At 40.7% G+C, this 19,657-nt stretch overlaps 1 protein-coding gene across 1 annotated transcript; it reads right to left on the bottom strand.

Moving 5' to 3' along the window:
- Nucleotides 1–7,186: 7,186 nt before the first annotated feature.
- On the bottom strand, nucleotides 7,187–18,555 carry CUNH10orf88 (chromosome unknown C10orf88 homolog). The gene is made up of 6 exons (XM_004625600.2): nucleotides 18,353–18,555; nucleotides 17,477–17,680; nucleotides 16,089–16,161; nucleotides 13,288–13,494; nucleotides 9,197–9,648; nucleotides 7,187–7,552 (listed from the first exon to the last, which is right to left on the bottom strand). The coding sequence occupies exons 1-6, from the start codon at nucleotides 18,514–18,516 to the stop codon at nucleotides 7,318–7,320; spliced, it is 1,335 nt and encodes a 444-aa protein (XP_004625657.1). The 5' UTR covers nucleotides 18,517–18,555; the 3' UTR covers nucleotides 7,187–7,317.
- Between the last annotated feature and the right edge of the window lie 1,102 nt (nucleotides 18,556–19,657).

Here is a 19,657-nt window from a genome sequence, read left to right as displayed (position 1 = left end):
TTTTTTTTTTTTTTTTCATATAGTCTCTTCTGTAGATTATATGTAGGGAAATGGTCACTTCTCCCCAGAGCCTCTTATCCACGTGGAATACGCGGGGCCTGAGAATGTGCTTGAACAAATTCTTCCACAGCACCGATGCTGCTGGCCTAACCATCATGGTCCTATACCATTTAAGTTGGAATTTACAGACCTTGAAGGAAACCAAAAGTGAAGAGGCTACTCAAAATTCCTGGAATACTAAAGGGATGAAGAAAGACAGACAGTGCTCTGGATTTGTGAAGGGAGAGCAAGAATGCAAAGGCGGGAAGAGAATGGGAGGTGGGGAATGTGTCAGGCCTGTGGTAGGTGTTTTGTATTCAAAATTGTATAAACTTCATACAAAAGTAACAAGCGTGCTATGACAGTCCCCATTTTTACTGAGGTCAAGGAAAGCTAAATCTCTTGTCCAGTATTATATAGCAGGTAAGGGACAAAAGTGGAAAGGGAACTCGGGTATCTCAACCCTTGTAGTATTTGCTTTATGCCATCTTGGATGTACATTCTCTGTGGACATTTGGGGAGAAATTGTCATTGCTGTGGGCTCTGGCTCTTCAACTGGACTCACGTGGGATGTTGCTGTGGGATCCACGTCTTCAGCTGGATTCTTTGGGTCTCTAGTGTGGCCAGATCTCTGGGAGACAGATGTAGGCCACGATTTCATGAACAAACCACAACTACACAGGAACTATCATAAGAAGTCAACATCTGGGATCTCAGCTTATTAAAAAGCTTTTGCACAGCAAAGGAAATCGCTGATAGAGTGAAAAGACAACCCACAGAACGGGAAAAAAATAATGCCAGCTGTTTTTCAGACAAAGGACTAATATCTAGAACATGTAAAGAACTGAAAAAAATCAGATCTTCCAAATTCAAAGGCTCAGTCCAAAAATGGGTATCTGAGATGAACAGATCCTTCTCAGAAGAAATACAAATGGAAAATAAATGTATGATAAAAGAGTTCAACATCACTGGTCTTTTGAGAAAAGCAAATTAAAACAATGCTGACATTCCATCTCACCCCAGAAAGAAGGGCTAACATCAAGAAAACAAGTAATAACAAACACATTTGGAGCTGTGGGGGGAAAGGAACACTTCTCTACTGTCTGTGGGAGAACAAGCTGGTGCAAACACTGTGGAAATCGGCGTGCAAATTCCTCAGAAAACCAGGATTAGCACTTCCATTTGGCCCAGCTATTCCCCTTCTGGGTATCTTCTGAGAAGAATTAAAAGCAGCATACCACAGCTATATGTGCACCCACGTTTATAGAGGCAGAGTTTGTAATAGCTAAATCTTGGAAGTAACCCAAATGCCCATCAACCAATGAATGGATAAATAAAAAGTAGGGATTTTTTTTTTAGTATAATGGAGTATTAGCCATAAAGAAAGATAAAATTGATACATTTATAGCTGAATGCATGAACCTTGAGACCATAATTATAAGTGAAATAAATTGGACACGTGTGTATATATCACACTATTGCTCTGTTGTGAGAAAATGAAAATGTAAATAACAAAAAAGTACAATAGATATTTGCAATAGAAGAAACTTTCCAAATGGAAAAGACACCTGGAGGGGGAAGAAGGAAAAAAGAAAGAAGGAAAAGAGCAAGGGAGGGAGACAGGAAAGAAGGGAAAGAAAAAAGTGTGAAGGAAAGTGAAAACCAAGCTTTGCAAATAAAGAGGGGTAGGGGATCTGAAAAGAAGGATGGAAGTGGGAAAAAAAAAAAAAGAGGAATCAAGGTTTATCATGTACAGAGACAAATGCCTTATCATGAATGTGGTCATTAAGTGTATCTAAATTGTACCAATAAATTTAAACTTTTAACATATTCTGTAATCACTGTCTTAACATTATTTGATTGGACATGTCAAGTGTATAATTCTGGTTCATAAAAATCACCTTAGGGAGGAGGGGGAGATAGATCAGCAGGCTAAGGACTTCCTGGCAAGTGTAAGGAACCAGGGTTGATCCCCGGTACTGCATACTGTGCCAACTTTGTGCTGTGCCAGCCACAGAAACCAGTTCTGGTGGCACATGCCTGTAATCCCAGTGCTGGGGAGGCTGAGATGGGAAGAGCGCCACAAGTCCAAGCTGAAGAGTGAGACCCTGTACCAAATCAGTAATTTTTTAAAAATATCTACTGTAGGGCAAAGCCAAAACAAAAAAGAAATATCAAGCCATGTAAAGCTATGAAGAAAATTTAAATTTATGCAACTAAGTAAACCAATCTGAACAGGCAACAAAGTGTTTAAGTCCAACAACATAACATTACATAAAAGATAATGGAGATTATGGAGACACTTATGAATCTATGAATGAGCTTCATTATGGTAATATTAAATTGATAGGTTCTGGCCCTAGTATGAATTGCTGAATTATTATGGTGGTCATCTAATAGGACTGAAGCCCTTGAAACAACAGCTGATCTTCCCAGAGACCACCTCCTCCCTTCTTCTCCAACTCAGCCCAGGGTGCAGTTTCCTTTCACCTTTCCCACCACCACAGGGAAGACCCCAGTCAGCTCCTCAAGTATTTCTCAACATCCCCTCCAACTCCACCCATAGCAAAAGTCCATAAGAGCCTCAACTTTCTCTGTCTCAGGCCAGAGGATCTACCTGACCCAGTGGCCCTCGATCTTCTCTGTGTTTTTGGAGTTCATAAAGGCTTATTTTATCTTTCCTATCTCTTTACTCCATTGCCAAAAAACCTATCAGAAACATAGTAGGAAAGATTTCAGAGAAGGAAACGATTTCCCAGTTGATCAAATATATTTTGATAAGTGTGGACAACACTGACTTAATAACCCTGTATAAGCTCTTGGACTATAATAATTTAACTTCACAAGTTTACCACCACACACTGGGGATTCAAATTCAACCAACCACTTGAAATAAAAATACTTTTAGGAATATTCTGTCTTTGAGCATGAACACTAGGCTAACTCATTAACCGTTCCTGTCTGCTGTACTGATTTTGTTCTAAATACTAATAGACAAAACCCACAGGATATACAGGGAAATCCTAAGTGTGACTAATTTAAAATTCTCAATTATTGCTTTTCAAAAGGATTGGGCCCTTCATTTGCAAGTACAATATCACAGCATCAAATACACAGAAAAAATTCAGAGTTCGCCTTTCAGTTGTCTGCCTCTATCTTCATTCACGACCCTTGCCTGCTCTGTCTGCAGTGTTTCAGATACTGTACAGTGAGGCACTCTGTGACTCAGGGAGCATACCATAGCTACCAGAAGTTGTAAGGCCCTGAGCTTCTGAATTCAGCTTTCACTGACAGCTTTAATTCAGCTTTATCATTTCTTCTCAATGATAAGGAAATGCTATCTCATAGGTACGTAAGCCAGTCCCATAAATAATGCTCCATAAAGAAATGGCAAAAATACTCAAATCTCCAAGTGTAGCGTCTTCCACACACTATGTAACTGTTGTCCACGCACACACTGTTGTCCATGCACCGCTGTAATGTGATACAAGTGGAAAAGCAATATAAAAAGAACCTCATTTAAATAACAAATTTGTCAGCTATGCATGATGGTACACATCTCTAAGTGCAGCACTCTGGGAGTTTGAAGCAGGAGAATCTCAAATATGAGCCCAACCTGGGCAGCTTTGTGATTTAAGGAAGGCTCTGTCTCAAAATAAAAAATAAACAAAAAGGTTGAATATGCAACTGTGTGCAAAGCCCTGGGTTCAATCCCCGGCACCACTAAAATGGATTTAGTTGAAACTGTAAGAATGAACAATCTGTCTTCCAAAATAAGAAACACATGCAGGAGTTCCATCACAGACAACTAAGTGGCAGCAGTGGGAGGGAGAAGCTTCCAGACATGTGCATGGGATATAGGTTTACCAAAATGGGAGCGACGAAGAAAGCCTTTTACGGGAAGGTAAAACAGAAGATCCAATCATGGTATCAGCAGGATTCAGAAAGGGAGGCTCAGTTGTGCCAGATCTATGGAACCCCTTATGCCTCAGGTGCTTTTTATTTTCTTCTCTCTTGCTCTCTTTTTTATCCCTTTATCTCCCTTCTTCCATCTGGCACACATGTCTGCATTTGTGTGGAGGAGATTAAGAACTAATCATTGCTTCCATCTAAATGGTACTGCTCATGGTCAAGGCAGGCTGACTCTCACCAAAATCGAGCAGAGAGGAGCCAAATGCAGGTAAGTCAGCATGTGAACAGGTTCTGATATTCTCCCAGCTTCCCGCAACCTCCCACCACACTTCTCCATCACCAGCCTTTCTACAGCAACACCCAGAGAACTGCTGAATGTTTGAAGCAGCCCACAGATTCCACAGATGGATGGTTAAGGGAAATGTATATACAGTGGCACCTCAGTTCATGAAATTAATCTGTTCCACAATTTTGGAAAATATGGCCACATTTGTGTTTGTGTGGGAAAGATGGCCATGGTCATTGATAGGCTAGGACTGAAAGTTTCCCAGACACCCTACCCCAAACACTCCCCCTCTTGGTTTACAGGTGCCTTGCCACAAATACTTCCCCTCTTGGGGAGCAGAGCACAACCCCATCCCCACCCCATTCTGCACCCTGATCTCGGCTCACATCGTCTTGGCCCTACAGAAAACTACAGAAACATCGAAAGTCCCCCACAGACCAGGTAGCCTTGCCAAGATTAGCTCTCCCTCAGCTGTTCCAGCCCGCAAACACCCTCCCCACAAAACACCTTAAAAGCCCTGTGCCTTGCTTTGTTTGCTTGTGTTAGTCCGCTAGACAGTCAGCCCACTTGCTCCTGCCTCCAATAAATCTTCTCCTCACATCAGAATGCCTGGTCTGGTCAATTGCGTGGGTTCGTACCTAATAGCCATGTTTGTTACCCAATGTAGTTTGCAAACATGAACAAAATTTTGCCAAATGTTTTTGTGAACCAAACTGCTTACAAACCAAAGCATTCATGAACCAAGGTACCACTGTACACAAAATGATTACAACTCTGACATAAAGAAGGATAAATTTGAGTATTTGTAGGAAAATGTATGCACCTGAAATCACAGTGCTTGGTAAAACAAACCAGACACAGAAGCAGAAACATCACATGGTTTCTCTTATGCAAGAAAAACAATATACAAATAATTTAAAGAGAAAAATAATGAAGGTGGAGCAGTAAGCAGCAATGAATCAGCCTAAGATACTGGAAAATTAACATCTTGGTGAAGAAAAGGAGGTTAATTCCTGTGATCCAGGAAAAATCTAAAGGGAAAATTAGAGCCTACAAAGAAACTGAAGATCTAGGGCAATAGTTGAGTAGCTTAAGTGCCTGCCTGGAAAGTGCAAGGTGAAAGAGACAGCAAGTAAGAGAGTGAGAGGGAGAGTGAGAGTGAGAGCTAGGGAGGGAGAGAGGGAGAGACAGAAAAAAAGAGGGAGAGAGGGAGGGAGGGAGCAAGCGAGGGAGCAAGCAGGGACTCTGGCAACGTGGCTCAGATGCAAAAACAACTCTAAGCACAGTGAATTATCTTATCTATTGATGAAGAAGCCATACACTTTCACCGGAAAAAGATAGCTTCTTTAAAGAATGGTGCTGGAAAAACTGGCTTTCCACCTGCCAAAGATTAAAACTAGATCCATATCTCTCACCATGCATTAAGTCAACTAAAATAAAAATGGATCAAAAATCTAAAAAGAAAAACAGAAACAATCTGCTGAAAGTTATAGAATAGGAATAATTCTCAAAAAAAAGAGGTACAGGCAAAAACTAGGAAAGAAACCCTGACTGCACAAGAAATACTACAAAGAATCAATATCTGGGATATTAGATTTAAAAGGTTTTGCACAGCAAAAGAGACACCAAAGGTGAAGAGACAACCCAAAGAATGGGAAAAAACTTTACGAACTACTCCTCAGACATCATACTACCACCTAGTATAGAGAACTTTATGAACAGCAACCAGAACCCTGAAATTTCAAGACCCAATCCAAATGGGCATCTGAAATGAACAGGCACTTCTCAAGTGAAGATTCACTTCTCAAGTGAAGATGTACATCTAGCAAATAAATATATGAAAAAAATGTTCAACATCAATGGTCATGCAAGAAATGCAAACTGAAACAACACTGAGATTCCACCTCACTCCAGAAAGAATAGCTAACATTAAGAAATCAATAACAAATGCTAACACAGCTGTAGGGGAAAAGGAACCCTCTTCCACTCTTGGTAGAAGTATAAGTTGGTACAACCAGTACAGAAGTCAGTATGGAGATTCCTCAAAACAACTAAAGTCAAGATTTCATTTGACCCACATATGACCCTTCTAGGTATGTAGAAGAGTTAAAAGCATACCAGTACCACATGTATACCCATGTTCAATTTTAGTCTATGTACTACCAAACTGAGCACCATACCTATTGTCATAGTGGCACAAAGTTTGCTCAAGAGACTTGCAATTCTTCTTGATTCATAGGTCTTAATCCTTCAATTTTAATTCTCAGAACAGTATAAATTAAACATGCCAGAAAAGAATTGTGGGAGAATTTGTGTCAGTTCAAGAAAGGAAAGGCTTTATTACACCATCTGAAGCTGAGATCAAACAAAACAAATGTTCACTTTTTTATATGGAACACCAATCCCTAAGCAATAAGCCTAAAAAGAAATAGGCCAGTTCTGATTTTTATTTTCCTACCTATAGCTACACCATATAAAACAAATACTCACAGCTCTGGTATAAATTAATTTTACACATACCAAACACTGCATATTTATCATGTCAGACAAGCAATACAAAATGCAAAATAGTAATTTGAATGAAAAGTTCCAAATATCTAATTTTCAAGAATTAGAAAAAAAACACAACAAAATACTCTATCGAGTACTACTTTTCTTAAGACTATAAAATATGTTTATATAAATATAAAATTCACTTTCATCACACACATAATATACAATACAAACTAATGAATTGTACTAGAAATTCTTAATATTAAACATTTAAGCAACACATGTATACATAAATTTCTGTAATAAAGAATAATGCAACAACAACAAAAAAACCTGGCTGTATTATGTTAACTCAGTGTACAGTACTGGATTTATAACAACAAGGGCAATAATCAAAATGAACATTGATCAATCCCTGGTTCCACAAAAAAAAAAAAAAAAAAAAAAAAAGAATATTGAGGTCACTTTATGTAAGACAATGATCTTTAAAGGACGTTAAATACTTGCTTTTCATAAACATTTTTGGGTTTTGGCTTTGTAATAAATAAGTAATAAATATCTGCAGTATAGAATACACATCGAGAAACTTATCTTTCTCCATTTGAAAGTCTTTCTCCCGAGTCATAATGTGTTAGCGGCATCCCAGCAAGTGGGAAGTTCGGATTTTGCAGCAAGTCCATTAACAAAGCAATTTTATCATCTATGTGCTCCTGCAATTTATAGACTCGCTGGTCAATGTAGTCCATAAGTTTCTTTTCCATCAGTTCCATATTTTTAGAAAGAATCTTTTCCAAGTAGGAGCAAATGGGCTGTTCTTCTACTCTAAAAATAAATTTTAAAAAGTATATCAATTTTCTCTTTTTTAAATGTAGTTAGTACAGGGTCTACAGGGTCTCACTAAGCAGATCGGACTTGTAGTGATCCTCCCATTTTCAGCCTCTCAAGCTCTGGGATTACAGGCTCGTGCCACCATGCCCAGTCCCAATGACTATCTCAGTGTGCCCCGAGGGTGGAGCCAGCACAGCCTGCTGGGGATCAAACCCTGTTCCCAACACTGGCACTTTAGTCCGCTGAGCTATCTGGCCAGCCCTTCTGTACTTGTTATTTGTATACTGTCTCTGATGAAATGATTTTTTGTATCTCTTACTCATATTCTAACTAGATTATATTTTGTAAATGGTAAATTCTGTAAATTTCTTATATATTTAGATACATCATATACTGGGTATGTGATTTATGAATATTTTTTTCCCAGTTTGTACTATTCCCCCCCCCTTTACACTATAACCCTGTTTAAAATTTACCTTTTTCTTCCTTTTTGGGTGTGTGTGTGTGTGTGTGTGTGTGTGTGTGTGTGTAAGTAGTACTAGCAATTAAATGCAGGACCTGGGCTGGGGAAACAGCTCAGTGGCATAAGCGCCTGCCTGGCATGCGCAAGGTCCTGAGTTCGACCCAGGGCCTTCACATTGAGCTACATTTCCAGCCCTTTTTATTCTTATTTTGAGAAAGGGCCTTCTTAAGTCAGTAAGTTGCTCAGACCGTGCTTGAACTTGATCCTCCTGCTTCAGCTTCCCAGAGTGCTTGGATTATAAACATGTAACTCTATATACAAGATGTTATTTTAAATCCTTTTAAGCAAGACCTTCCACAAGCAAAAGTTCTGTATTTTCAAAAGGTCTATATACATACATCACTCTTTTGGGTGTCACATGTAAGAACATTTTTTGTAGTTCCCCAAAAGTTTCTCCCATAAATTAGAAAAGTTTTATAGTTTTATGTTTTACGTTTTAGTCTACTATGCATTTGGTGCTAATTTTCATATAATACATGAATTTCAGGTCGTGGTTCATATTTTGGCTATGGGATGTTCAATTACTCCAGCACCACATGTGCTGTGCCCTGCCCTGCCGGGCCCTAGCCTACTCATCTATGTATCTAGCCCTCTACCTCTATGAGTCTTCCACAGCTACTTGAGAAAAATGTGTATTCTGCCGTTACTGGTATCATCTTCTATAAATGGCAATGCAGCCTTTAGTGGTTGGCAGTGTTTAATATCAAACTAAGGCAACTACCCCATTTTCAGATGAAAACTGTAAGCTAAAAGCAAACAATCTAACAAAAAACAGTATGAATCAAAACTATCATCCAATTAATGAACTGCAATCTAGAGCACTATCCCGACACACTGTCTACTCCAACCCTTGTCTGAGGCTTGTAACCCTTCTGCAGAATTCCTAAGAAGTATGCAATATCTCCAGTTCTATGCACTTGTTCCAAGGCAGCCCACTGTAGTCCACAAAACAGCTGTTCCCGATAAATACACTTGTGGCAAAATGGAAGAGCTAACAAAATATTCTCTGGAAAGAGATTTTCAGACAATACTCACTGAAACTAGCCTGCTTCCTTTCCTCTGATTCTCTCTCCCACTGTATCTAAACTTCATCTTCATTGAAACGAAATACTTACGAAATGCCCACCACGCCTTCCCGGGGCTTGGAGGTACGCTCCTGCGACTTTGGATTAGGTCCCACTCGGAGATGGTTAACTTGACTGCATAAATTCTGAAGAAAAGGCAGCAGCTCAGAGTTGGGCATGTTGGAGCTGTCATTTGCTTTTTTTGGTAAGAAAGAAGACACTGCATTTTTAAGATCATTTTCAAGAAAGCAATGGTTTTGTGGCACAATTTTATACTCATCATGGTTTGTAGTATTTCCATCATCAGGTGGCTGTGTGCTTTTATCAATGAAAGCCTTTAAATTTTCACTCATGTTTGCAGAGGCCAATCCAGTTTTGAAAGGAAAACGTGTGGAGGACGACGTGTCTAAGAGTCCTGAAGTAGATGACTGTAGTGCAATCATGTGCGAGAATCCGGCAGTTCCCAAAACTGACTGAAGCTGTTCTCCAATGGAAATACAATTCTAAACAAGGTAAGTAAGTACATAAAGTTACCAGGACTGTTAATGCTATGAATTACAGATAACTTTGGGGGTAATTACTAGGAGTCAGCCACAGCGTATTATTTCAGCTGATTCTAAAAACACTCTCTTGAAATAGATTTTACTACTCAATAGAAATCTGAGGAGAAAGACCAAGGCAAAGGGGACCAGGCCAAGGTAACCAGCTACTCAATGATAGAACTGGGACATAAATCCAATGTAAGTCCACAGTCAACAGGTTTTAGTTATTTCCTACCAAAAAGACTGAGATAAATAATAGCATGCATAATATAATTTCACTGACATATTTTGATTTTTTACTTGAAAGGCCTCCTTAACTAATGGCAATAAAATGTAGTCTCAATTGAATGACAATAATTGATAATTTTCTTGAGGTTCCATATCATTCCTCAACTTTTTTTTTCCTAACATATTTAGTACAGAGTTTATAGGGTCTCACTACACAGATTGGACTCCTAGTGATCCTGTTTTCAGCCTCTCAAGCACTGGGATTACAAGTGTGTGCCACCACAGCCAGTCTCAATCAACATCTCAGCGCACCCTGGGGGTGGGGCCAGCAAGGCATACCAGAGATTGAACCCTGGTTCCTGCATCTGCCTAAGCAGGCACTTTAATCAACTGAGCTATCTGGCCAGTCCCATTCCTCAACTTTAAATGCTAAATTACTTATTTTTACTTGATCATATCTTTTGCAATGAGTTTTCATAGGGGCTACAGAGATAGCTACACATTTAAAGTGAGATGTTCAAGGCCAGCCTGATAGCTCAGTGGACTAAAGCGCGTGCTTAGGCAGAGTGCAGGGACAGGAGTAGGATCTGTGGCGTGCTGTGCTGGTCTTGACCCTGGGGCGTGCTGAGATGGCAATTGAGACAATTACCTTCTAATTTCCTCTGCATGTTTAAACTTCTTGAAAAAAAATCATACTTACTACCCCTACTTACTATGTCCCAAAGGCCCAGGTGCAACATAATCCTTTATAATCTGAATTACCACTCATCACTATGTAAACTGACTCCTGGAACTCTGAAGAAGGAGGGACGGTAAATTCAGTGGGCACATATATGCACACACACCTGGAGCCAGATAGGACAGAGAAGTCGGCTCACATGTATCTTATACTTTAGTGAGCTAAAGAGCAACCAACACGCATCCAACAAAGTGGTCAAAAGGCACAGGTGAAACTATGGTGTATATTTAGAGGGACAGATTCTTCTACTGAGTGTCTAGGGAAGTACTGGTACTAGATCAAAACTTGTAAGTACAATTTTCTCCTGGTACTAGGAATGGAAACAAAGGTCTCTGCACTGAGTTACATCATCAGACCTCCACCCCTTTTTTTACATTTTGAGAGTCCTGCTAAGTTCCCCAGGTAGGACTCAAACTTGCCTCCCAAGTGATGGGATTATAGATATGTGCTATCACCCCTGGTATAAGACTTTCATTGTTCTTTTATTTTTGTGGCATTTTTTTAATATTACAAATGTTTTAGAAAAAAATAAAAATAATAAAAGTCTCCAGCAAATTGGTCAAGCAACGACCGTGACTCATTCACATGGCTGATACTCACAAAGCATCTATAAACTGCAGTACAGGGTTTCAGGCTAAATCCTGAGGGGATCTGACTGACCTTGTCAGATACAAAAGTTACATTTCTTGTTATATAGGTATTGCTCTATCTTGGTCTTAACCATCTAGCAGAAAAGTATAAAAAGTAAAGCCATATTAATAGGCTGAACTGTAAAAGGCTCAAGTCAACAACTTTTGACACTGCCAGTCCTACCGAAAACCCACTACTATGATGGACTACTGGACTATATTGGAATATTTTGCTGAATTCACCCACCTACAATTTTTAAATGACAATGGCATATCCTTCTCTGACAAAATTAAACAAAAAAAGGGGATACAAATGAAGGACCATTTTGTATCTGTATATTCAAAATAGTTAGGATAGATGATATACAGTTACTTTCTCTTAATTCAATGAATAGAAAGATTTGTTCTAATAGTGTTTGTGGACAGGATATCCTGTCTGCATCTTGTACTATAAATAACCACTAAGGAGACAACAACATGCAATGTATTAATTATTTAAGCTATCCTACTAATCGGTTTTGAAACTCTCATTGCTATTTGTTTCTCAATAAAATTATTTTAAAAAATTTTAAACCTAAAAAAAATTATACTTTTCAGAAAGAATATGTTTTATATAATGACTTTTAATAAGCAAGACTTAAAAACTTCTAAGGATAATTTTATGGCTTAAAAACAGATTTAATATGGATTGTAACCAACATTTTTTATGCTTCAAATGTTCATAAAAATAGAAGTTGTAAATTAAAAAAAAAGAAAAATGAAAAAGTCTCAAATCAGGGTGGTAGGAGAATAATAACAATACGTTGCACATTGTCATCCTCACTGTAGTTTCTCTGGCACAAGTGTTACATTTGCATTATTTATAGTAAATTTTCTTTTCTTTTTTTGGCAGAACTGGGGTTTGAACTCAGGCCCTTGCACTTGCCAGGCCAGCACTTTTTCTACTGAGCTCTTTTTTTATATTAAACTTTCACACCAATCCCATGATCTTGACAGGACTATCATTTCTATTTTGTAGATGAGAATTCCTATCTAAACAATGACTGAACCTGCCAAAGGAGACAGAACTAATAAGCGACAAGAATTTGAAGCCACTTTGTCCGACACCAGATCTATCTCTTCTCGATGACACTGCTGTCTGCTGCTCTTCTGGGTTCCTTTCTTTCCCTGTATCCTCCAAAATGTAGCCACTCTCCTGGCTTCAGTCTCTCCCTTTACCATATTCCTACTTTGAGTATATTTCTCGAATCTCTCTTCCAGCTACTGAATGTTTATTCTACTTTCCCCCGTCCTGTGCTTCCAAATGCTGTTCCATCTTTCCAGGAATGGCTGATCCACAGCTAAATTCAATATTCCCAAAACTAAATTTTTCTTCCCCCAGTACCCTTTTCCTTTGGGAAGCAAATAGATTACTGCTACCACTCTCTTCAAACCCTTAATTTCACACGCGACTCTATTTTCTCCTATAATACCAACATCAGGTTAGTTGTCTAGTCCCAAAGGGATTCTTTTAGCATCTCCAAACCAAGCATCATGTTCTGTCTAAGCTTCGGCCTTATCAGCTCTCACCTAGATGTAGTTTCCTTTCCTTTGATTTACTATACAGATAGTACTGTATTAAAATCTTTTTAAAATGTACATCAAAAGCACTTACAAATTTTCACAGCATTTAAAGCTTGCTAGCTCCAATATACTTTAAACTTCCCTGTAACTATTCACTCCAGAAATAAAGACAGGCTATAGACTAAATGATCAGCTCTGATCCCTCAAAGATGCTTTGATTACTGAGAAGTTGCGTAATAAATACTGGCTGAATAAATGGGTGAGTGAATTCATGAAAAATTGTTAAGCTTTGTAGCCAAAACATTTTGTAGAGTAAGTACAAAATGTTACCTTTGCAAAACTAAAAGGTAATAATAAAAATTAAAAGAAAAGTTTAATATACTGCCTCTCCTTCTTAATGGCCAGCATTTTGAAACCTTGAAGAACTACAGTTCTACTTACCTGCTGCTGAAATCTAACCATATTCATCAGCTGCTGAGCTCCAGGTGACAACTTTGACCCCATGGATTCCATCATGGTTTGGACCTTGTCCAGGTCTATCCTTGATCCTAGAGCAGGAGAGGCTGGTGAAGAATTTGCCGAAATCGGTCTCATATGCACCACAACTCTACCGATGAACACACACTGCTTTTCACCAAAGGACAGCAACTATTATGAAACAAAAGAGTTCCCAGAAACAATAATGGCTTTTAAAACAATCATCTATACTCACATCTTGGTATTACCAGAGCAAGAATGAAGCACAGTGTTTAAGAAACTAAAAATTAACTTCAAATATATTTTTAAAAAGACTCAGAAAATTCTAATTTATCATGAAGCTCAGATGAACTAATTATATAAATGCTTTTGACTTTGTGTCAACTAAAAGATTATAAATAAAACAAGCAAATTAGAGTTTTACAAATGTAAAGTTTTACTTACTAATTTTTCTTTTTTTTGGGGGGGGGGCAGGGGAGCACCGGGGATTGAACTCAGGATCTTGTGTTGCCAGGTAAGCACTTCTGCCACTGAGCTACCTTCCCAGCCCTTACTTACTAAATTTGAGGGAATATAAACATACCAGTATGACACCTTAACAGCACAATTTGCTATATTATATAAAAAGTAAAGGTGTCCAGAAACTCAAACAGCACAGTATTTACTAAAATCCTAAATACAGTTTTTTCAGAAAAACTGTAAAAGAACATCAGGATAATTTACCATAGCTGGGCATTATACATAAAGTTAAGTTCAGGGATTACTACCCAACTCAATTAGCGTAAGGCCAGCTTGAAACCCAGCTCCTCTGGCTCCTATCCCAGCAGTTTCCTACTGTTGTTACTGCTGCTTTTTGGAGATTCTGGGGATGCAACTCAGGTCCTCATGCCTTCTAGTTAAGAGTTACACAACCCTATGCCCCACCATGTTTCACAGTCCATGTTTCTGAATCAAAAGACATGTTATGTGTAGTACACACAACAGCTTAGTAAAACGAAAAGTAACAGGTTTTAAATCAGACATTGCTGGATTTAAATTATGATTCTACTACTTAACAACCTGAATGACCCCAGGCAAATGCCAGAAAGGGTACCAATGACTTCTCATGGAGGATGATTATGTGTCAGTATCTATCACTGGTGGTGGGGGTTGGCTTAGTAGTAGAAAGCTTGCCTAGCAAGCTGGAAGCCCTGGGTTCAATCCTCGGCACCAAAAACAAAACAAATAAATAAAATAAAATAAACTTCTTCTATCATTGGCAAAAATCTATATTGGGCATATTTAGTTTTAACTTTCATATAGTAATATTGCCCCAGAACAAGCTTTCATATATACCCTAGGGATTCCCTAAATGAAATGAACCTTTGATCTTCCATAATGTAAGCACAAAATATATTCACCTTGACATACACATACAGATCATCTTATAAGCAGGTTAATAAATAATCAGGCTCCAAAAATTGTTTGGCACCAAAAATGTGACAAACCTTAACACATACTACAGTCATACCACACCTCTCAATCCCGCATTATTTCCCTTCTACTTTGTAATCCCTATCTCTTTATTGAATATAGTCCATATTTAACTCCTTGAGATTATTCATCATTTGTTGTTCCACTAGAATATAAGCAATATGAAGCAAATATTTCAATTTATGTTCTTGCTAAATCGTGTTCAGTGTGGTATCTAGAGTCAAGAGGCACTCAGATTTTTACTGAGTGAATGAATCACTTCATGTACACTGCTTTAGATGCTATTATTATTTATTAGCTAAAACAGTATTTTTGTAATACCCAGTTCTGTGTCTGCTTTTTTTTTTTTTTTTTAATGTATTTGGCACAGGGTCTCACTATGCAGCTTGGACTTGTAGAGATCCTCCTGTTTCAGCCTCTCTAGCACTGGGATTACAGGCACGCACCACCATGCCACCACCATGCCAGGGGGCGGGGCCTTGCGGCACATGGTACAGGGCATCACAGTCCCTGAGCTTGCCTAAGAAGGCACTTAGTCCACTAAGCTATCTCGTCAGCCCTGTTCGTTAACTGCTATAAGAATCACTTCATTTTATCTTACTCTAAAAGAAAAAGTCCATCTTCTATAAATTGACAATAAGTACAGATTTCAGAGATTAGATAAACCTAAGAATTTGCTCTTTTTCAGTATTTTAACTTTATTCATGAAGTAGAATTAAACAGGTAATTTTCCCAAAGACAATGTGCCCATCAGTAGTGAGCTGAATATTCACAACTCAGTACTCTTTCAACTCAGTACTCTAGTCCTAGACTTTCACATCATTAAAGTTCTCCTTAAAAGTATTTTTTATTTGGAAAAAAAAAACTTTTTTCATGCTGAAGATGATAGTCTAAATTCCTTTAGCATTTTAGTTCTCATGTCTGGAACATCTCATTCAATTCTTCTCTGATACCAAAGTGGCCAAAGTTTTGCTTACGGGCTTAATTTTTATTTTTAGAACCACAGTTTTATATTAAGATAAAATATGTCTTAGCTTGGTTTCCCAATGCTTCAAAGTAAAGCAATACTCTATTAACACAATATTTTCCTTACTTTAAATAGTCACATTTTAATTCAGTGTGAAAAGGATTGGTAATTATCAAAGAAGTAATTTTCTTTTACGTATTATTTTTGGAGTAAAACAAGGGAGCATGATGCACTAATTTTATAACCAGATTAGCAGAAAATAAGTACATATATAACAAAAACAACTTAGCTCTAATATATTGGTTAAAATTTGGTGGCGACTTACCTTTATTTTACATGCATGTGTTGAAGGTTCCAATTTTAAGTACTTTTTATACAAAATGATCTTATCATGTTCACTAGAAAGAAAAAAATTTAAAAACTCAATTGTTATCATTTTCAATAGTTACATTTAAAAATACATGTTTCCGGGGCCAAGGGAGATGGCTCAGTAGAATAAGCGCTTGCCTGGCAAGCGCAAGGGCCTGAGTTCAATCCCTGGTTCCACAAAAAAATAAATAAAAATAAAAAATAAAAACCAAAATATTCAATTTCTGGGGGCTGGGGAGATGGCTCAGTAGAATAAGCACTTCCCTGGCAAGCACAAGGGCCTGAGTTCAGTCCCCGGTTCCGGAAAAAAAAAAAAATACATGTTTCCAGGACAATACTTGAGATTCTCTCTTTCCTGCTGAAGAGGGAGGAGTCCGGCCCACTGCCTGGCAGGGCCACACCGCCCATCACTAGCTGTAGGTGAGAACACAATGAATACCCATCTCTGAAAAAACTAAACAAAAAAAGGGGATATAAATGAAGTACTATTGCATATCTGTATATATAAAATGGGATAGATATACAGCTACTTTCTCTTAATTCAATGAGAAGAAAGATTTGTACTAATAGTATTTGGACAGGATATCATGTCTGCATTTGTACTACAAATAACCACTATGAAGACAACAATACGCAATGTATTAACTATTGTAACTGTCCTAGTAACCTCTTTTGAAACTGTCTCTTTGGTATTTGTTTCTCAATAAAATAAAAAATAAAGAGAACACCATGAGACCACTTATGTACAGTCACGTAGCACAGAACATTTTTAAAGCTCAACTAACAGCTGTCAACAGCCATTATTTCTAACATACAGATGCTATAAAATAATTCAAATTTTGGGTTATATTAGAGAAAAACGGAAGAATCTCTGCAAGACAACAGGGAAAACATCATGGTTTTAATTTTATAATACGTCAGCAAGCTTATCAGCTGACAGGCAGCGGTGGCAGTCACAGGTTACTACACCATTCAGAACAGTATTCCTGGAAGAGAATGTCTTCGCTTTAGACAGACTCATTTTTCCAAGACGTGCACTGGAGTGAAGGAAACTAGAAACACTTATCAGGGCTTCACTCTACTAAAACTCTTCCACTAATTACCTGTGACCTCCTACCAATTCACCCCCACTAAATTAGCCACAAATTTATAAAAGTAAAAAGGTTTAACAGAGACTGTAAGACACCCAACAATCTAAGCTTCCAAGCTTCCGGGCACATTTTAACTTTTTACTCCGGAATCTCTAGCTGGCATCAATGTCAGGGAATCAAGCACTACCCCCAAAGCTGGGGAAAACAAAAACACGAATGCACAAGGACACTGCCGCCCGCACAAGCCACAAACCTGCTCTCCAGAATGCTGCAGACGCTGCTGCCCCTACTCGTGCCGCAGTACTCCTCTCCCACGTACACTTCCATGTTTCTTGCTGAACTTAAAAGGCCAACGCAATCGAGTTCTTCCTCTCCCTTCGGGTCTCCCCTCAGGTAAAGGAAACAGGGGCTCCCATCTTCGGGGCTCCGGCTGCTCTGCAAGCGCACCAGGCCGTGGCTGAGAGGAAGACCGAGAGAGACGTCAGACAGTGTGCTCCGCCGCGCAGGTCTCCAAGCCCGCTTACTCCTCCCTGCCTGCGCCTGCCCTGGAGACCCACCACCTTCTCAAACACCCAGAGGCTTAACACTGAACGCTCCAGGAGCGGGGACTCCGCGCACCGGGGCGCTCCCCTCTGCTTTCCTTTCATCGGGACCATTCTACTCGGCCCTCTGGGACTCAGCTGATTAAATACATTCCTTGGACGGCCACCGTGCGCGCGCGAAGGACGAGAGCGGATCTGCTAACACCAAGCAGCCGCGCTTCTCCACAGCCGGCGGGGCGTGTGCGTGCGTGCGGGCGGCAGGGCTCTGCTCGCTCCCGGGAGGAAAGCTCAGCAGTCGGCAGCCCCGGCGGGCACCCCGGCGGGCGCAGGGACACGCTTCCCACGCCAGGCTCCGGCCCCTCCGGGCCCTGCGCGCCGCGCCGCACCCGCGCCCCGCTGCCTCGCCCACTCCCCTCGCCCGCGTCCCCGAAGCCCCGCGGGCTCCACCCCGCAGTCCCAGCTCCGTGCCGGCATCCCGGCGTCCCGGGCCCGGAGCCCGTCCCCGCGCGGCCCGGTCCCCGTCACGGCTCCCCAGGAGCGCGGTTGTCACCGAGCTCAGCACCCCAGTCCCCTCCCTCCAGGCGCACCCTGGAGCAGGCGGCGCCAGAAGCTCCTCCCAGTCGACATTCTGGACCCCGAGCCGGGGCCGGGTGAGAAGGAGGCTCTGGCTCAGCGCCCCACTGGCGACATCCCACGAAGAAGCCAGCGTCGGGCGGTGGGTCAACCCCGCGTCCTCAGTCTGGGTCTCCATTCCGCCGCCTCTAACCCACGCCAAGACCGGAACCGCTTTTGCAGGTCTTCTGTTTCCGCCCGTGCAGCGTGGAATTGACGCAGGGCGACTTCCGGCCCGTGCAGTTTACACCCAGATCTGCGGCGTTAGGCTGCCACCGGGAGACCCGCAAGGGAAGATACGCATGCGCCTGCCGTGGGGCGTCTGGAAGGGCGTTCGAATTCCGCAGACAGGCGCGGAGGGGAGCGGGCACGTACTCTGACTGCCCGGCGGGCTTTCCGAGCCTTGAGACAGTGCAGTTTTGGGAGCTGGCTGTGCAAGACTGGAAAGAGTGTGTAGGGCGTTTGATTGGCTCTTGGGGGTGGATGGATGGAATGCCATCCATCAGTTTGTCTGGGGGACCCAGTCCTGAACTGGTGATCTCTGGCGTGGACGCCAGGGCCTTTGCGGCCTGCAGTCTGGAGCATTTGGGGATGGCGAGATTCAGGTTATTTTTTCTTTCCTACCTATTCAAACAGTAGAAGATAGTTGAGGTGGGAAGTGGAGGGTTGGTGGGCGTTGCTGGGCTGTGTCTAGGGCAGGGCTGCGTTTGTCCGCTCAGACCTTGCACACTGGCCCCGTGTATAGAAAGGTGGACATCAGAGTCCCGGAGTTGTGTTTAGATGGCATTGGTATAGGGGTGCTATGGGACATCCAGATAATCCAAATAATATAAAGGCAGTGTAACTGCTAACCTGCTAAACGTCCAACACGCAGAGTTTGTGTCCCCCCCAAATCGAAGATTGAATTCTAAGGAGCAGCAGAAGTTACCAGTATGAAATACTTGTCAAGGGAAAGGTAGCTTTTGTCTAAGACAGAAAAAAACCTAGAAGGTGGGTTGCCCAGGAGACCACTTCGCAAAGAAACCTTTTACAGCTAAGTCAGGAGGTGGGTAGGAAATGGTGAGATGGGTGTACTGGGGACAAAACTGTGGTCAACCAGTAAGATTACAAGCATAGTCGCTTGTAATATTGACCCAATGGGGAAGGAAGTTGTAGCAAGTGTGCTGGAGAGAACAAGGGCCTTTTCGGGAAGGGATGGGTGAAGGTCTTGGTCCCCCACTCAGCTGATGTCTGCTTAAAATAATATTCATTATTGTTTATCCCTGGGAAAGTAGGTGTAC

The sequence above is a fragment of the Octodon degus genome, unplaced genomic scaffold (assembly GCF_000260255.1).
Source record: "Octodon degus isolate 3935 unplaced genomic scaffold, OctDeg1.0 scaffold00010, whole genome shotgun sequence".
In the NCBI taxonomy this organism is placed as follows: Eukaryota; Metazoa; Chordata; class Mammalia; order Rodentia; family Octodontidae; genus Octodon; species Octodon degus.
This window is presented reverse-complemented; position numbering and strand designations above follow the sequence as displayed.

What these genes read in the sequence shown, in the direction of transcription:
- CUNH10orf88 (XM_004625600.2), bottom strand. Translation starts at nt 18,516, where the DNA reads ATGGAGACCCAGACTGAGGACGCGGGGTTGACCCACCGCCCGACGCTG. An exon ending in CACATGCATGTAAAATAAAG is followed by an intron (nt 13,495 to 16,088) that starts GTAAGTCGCCAC and finishes GTTTCATAATAG; the next exon opens with TTGCTGTCCTTTGGTGAAAA. An exon ending in GAAGGCGTGGTGGGCATTTC is followed by an intron (nt 7,553 to 9,196) that starts GTAAGTATTTCG and finishes ATTTATTTTTAG; the next exon opens with AGTAGAAGAACAGCCCATTT.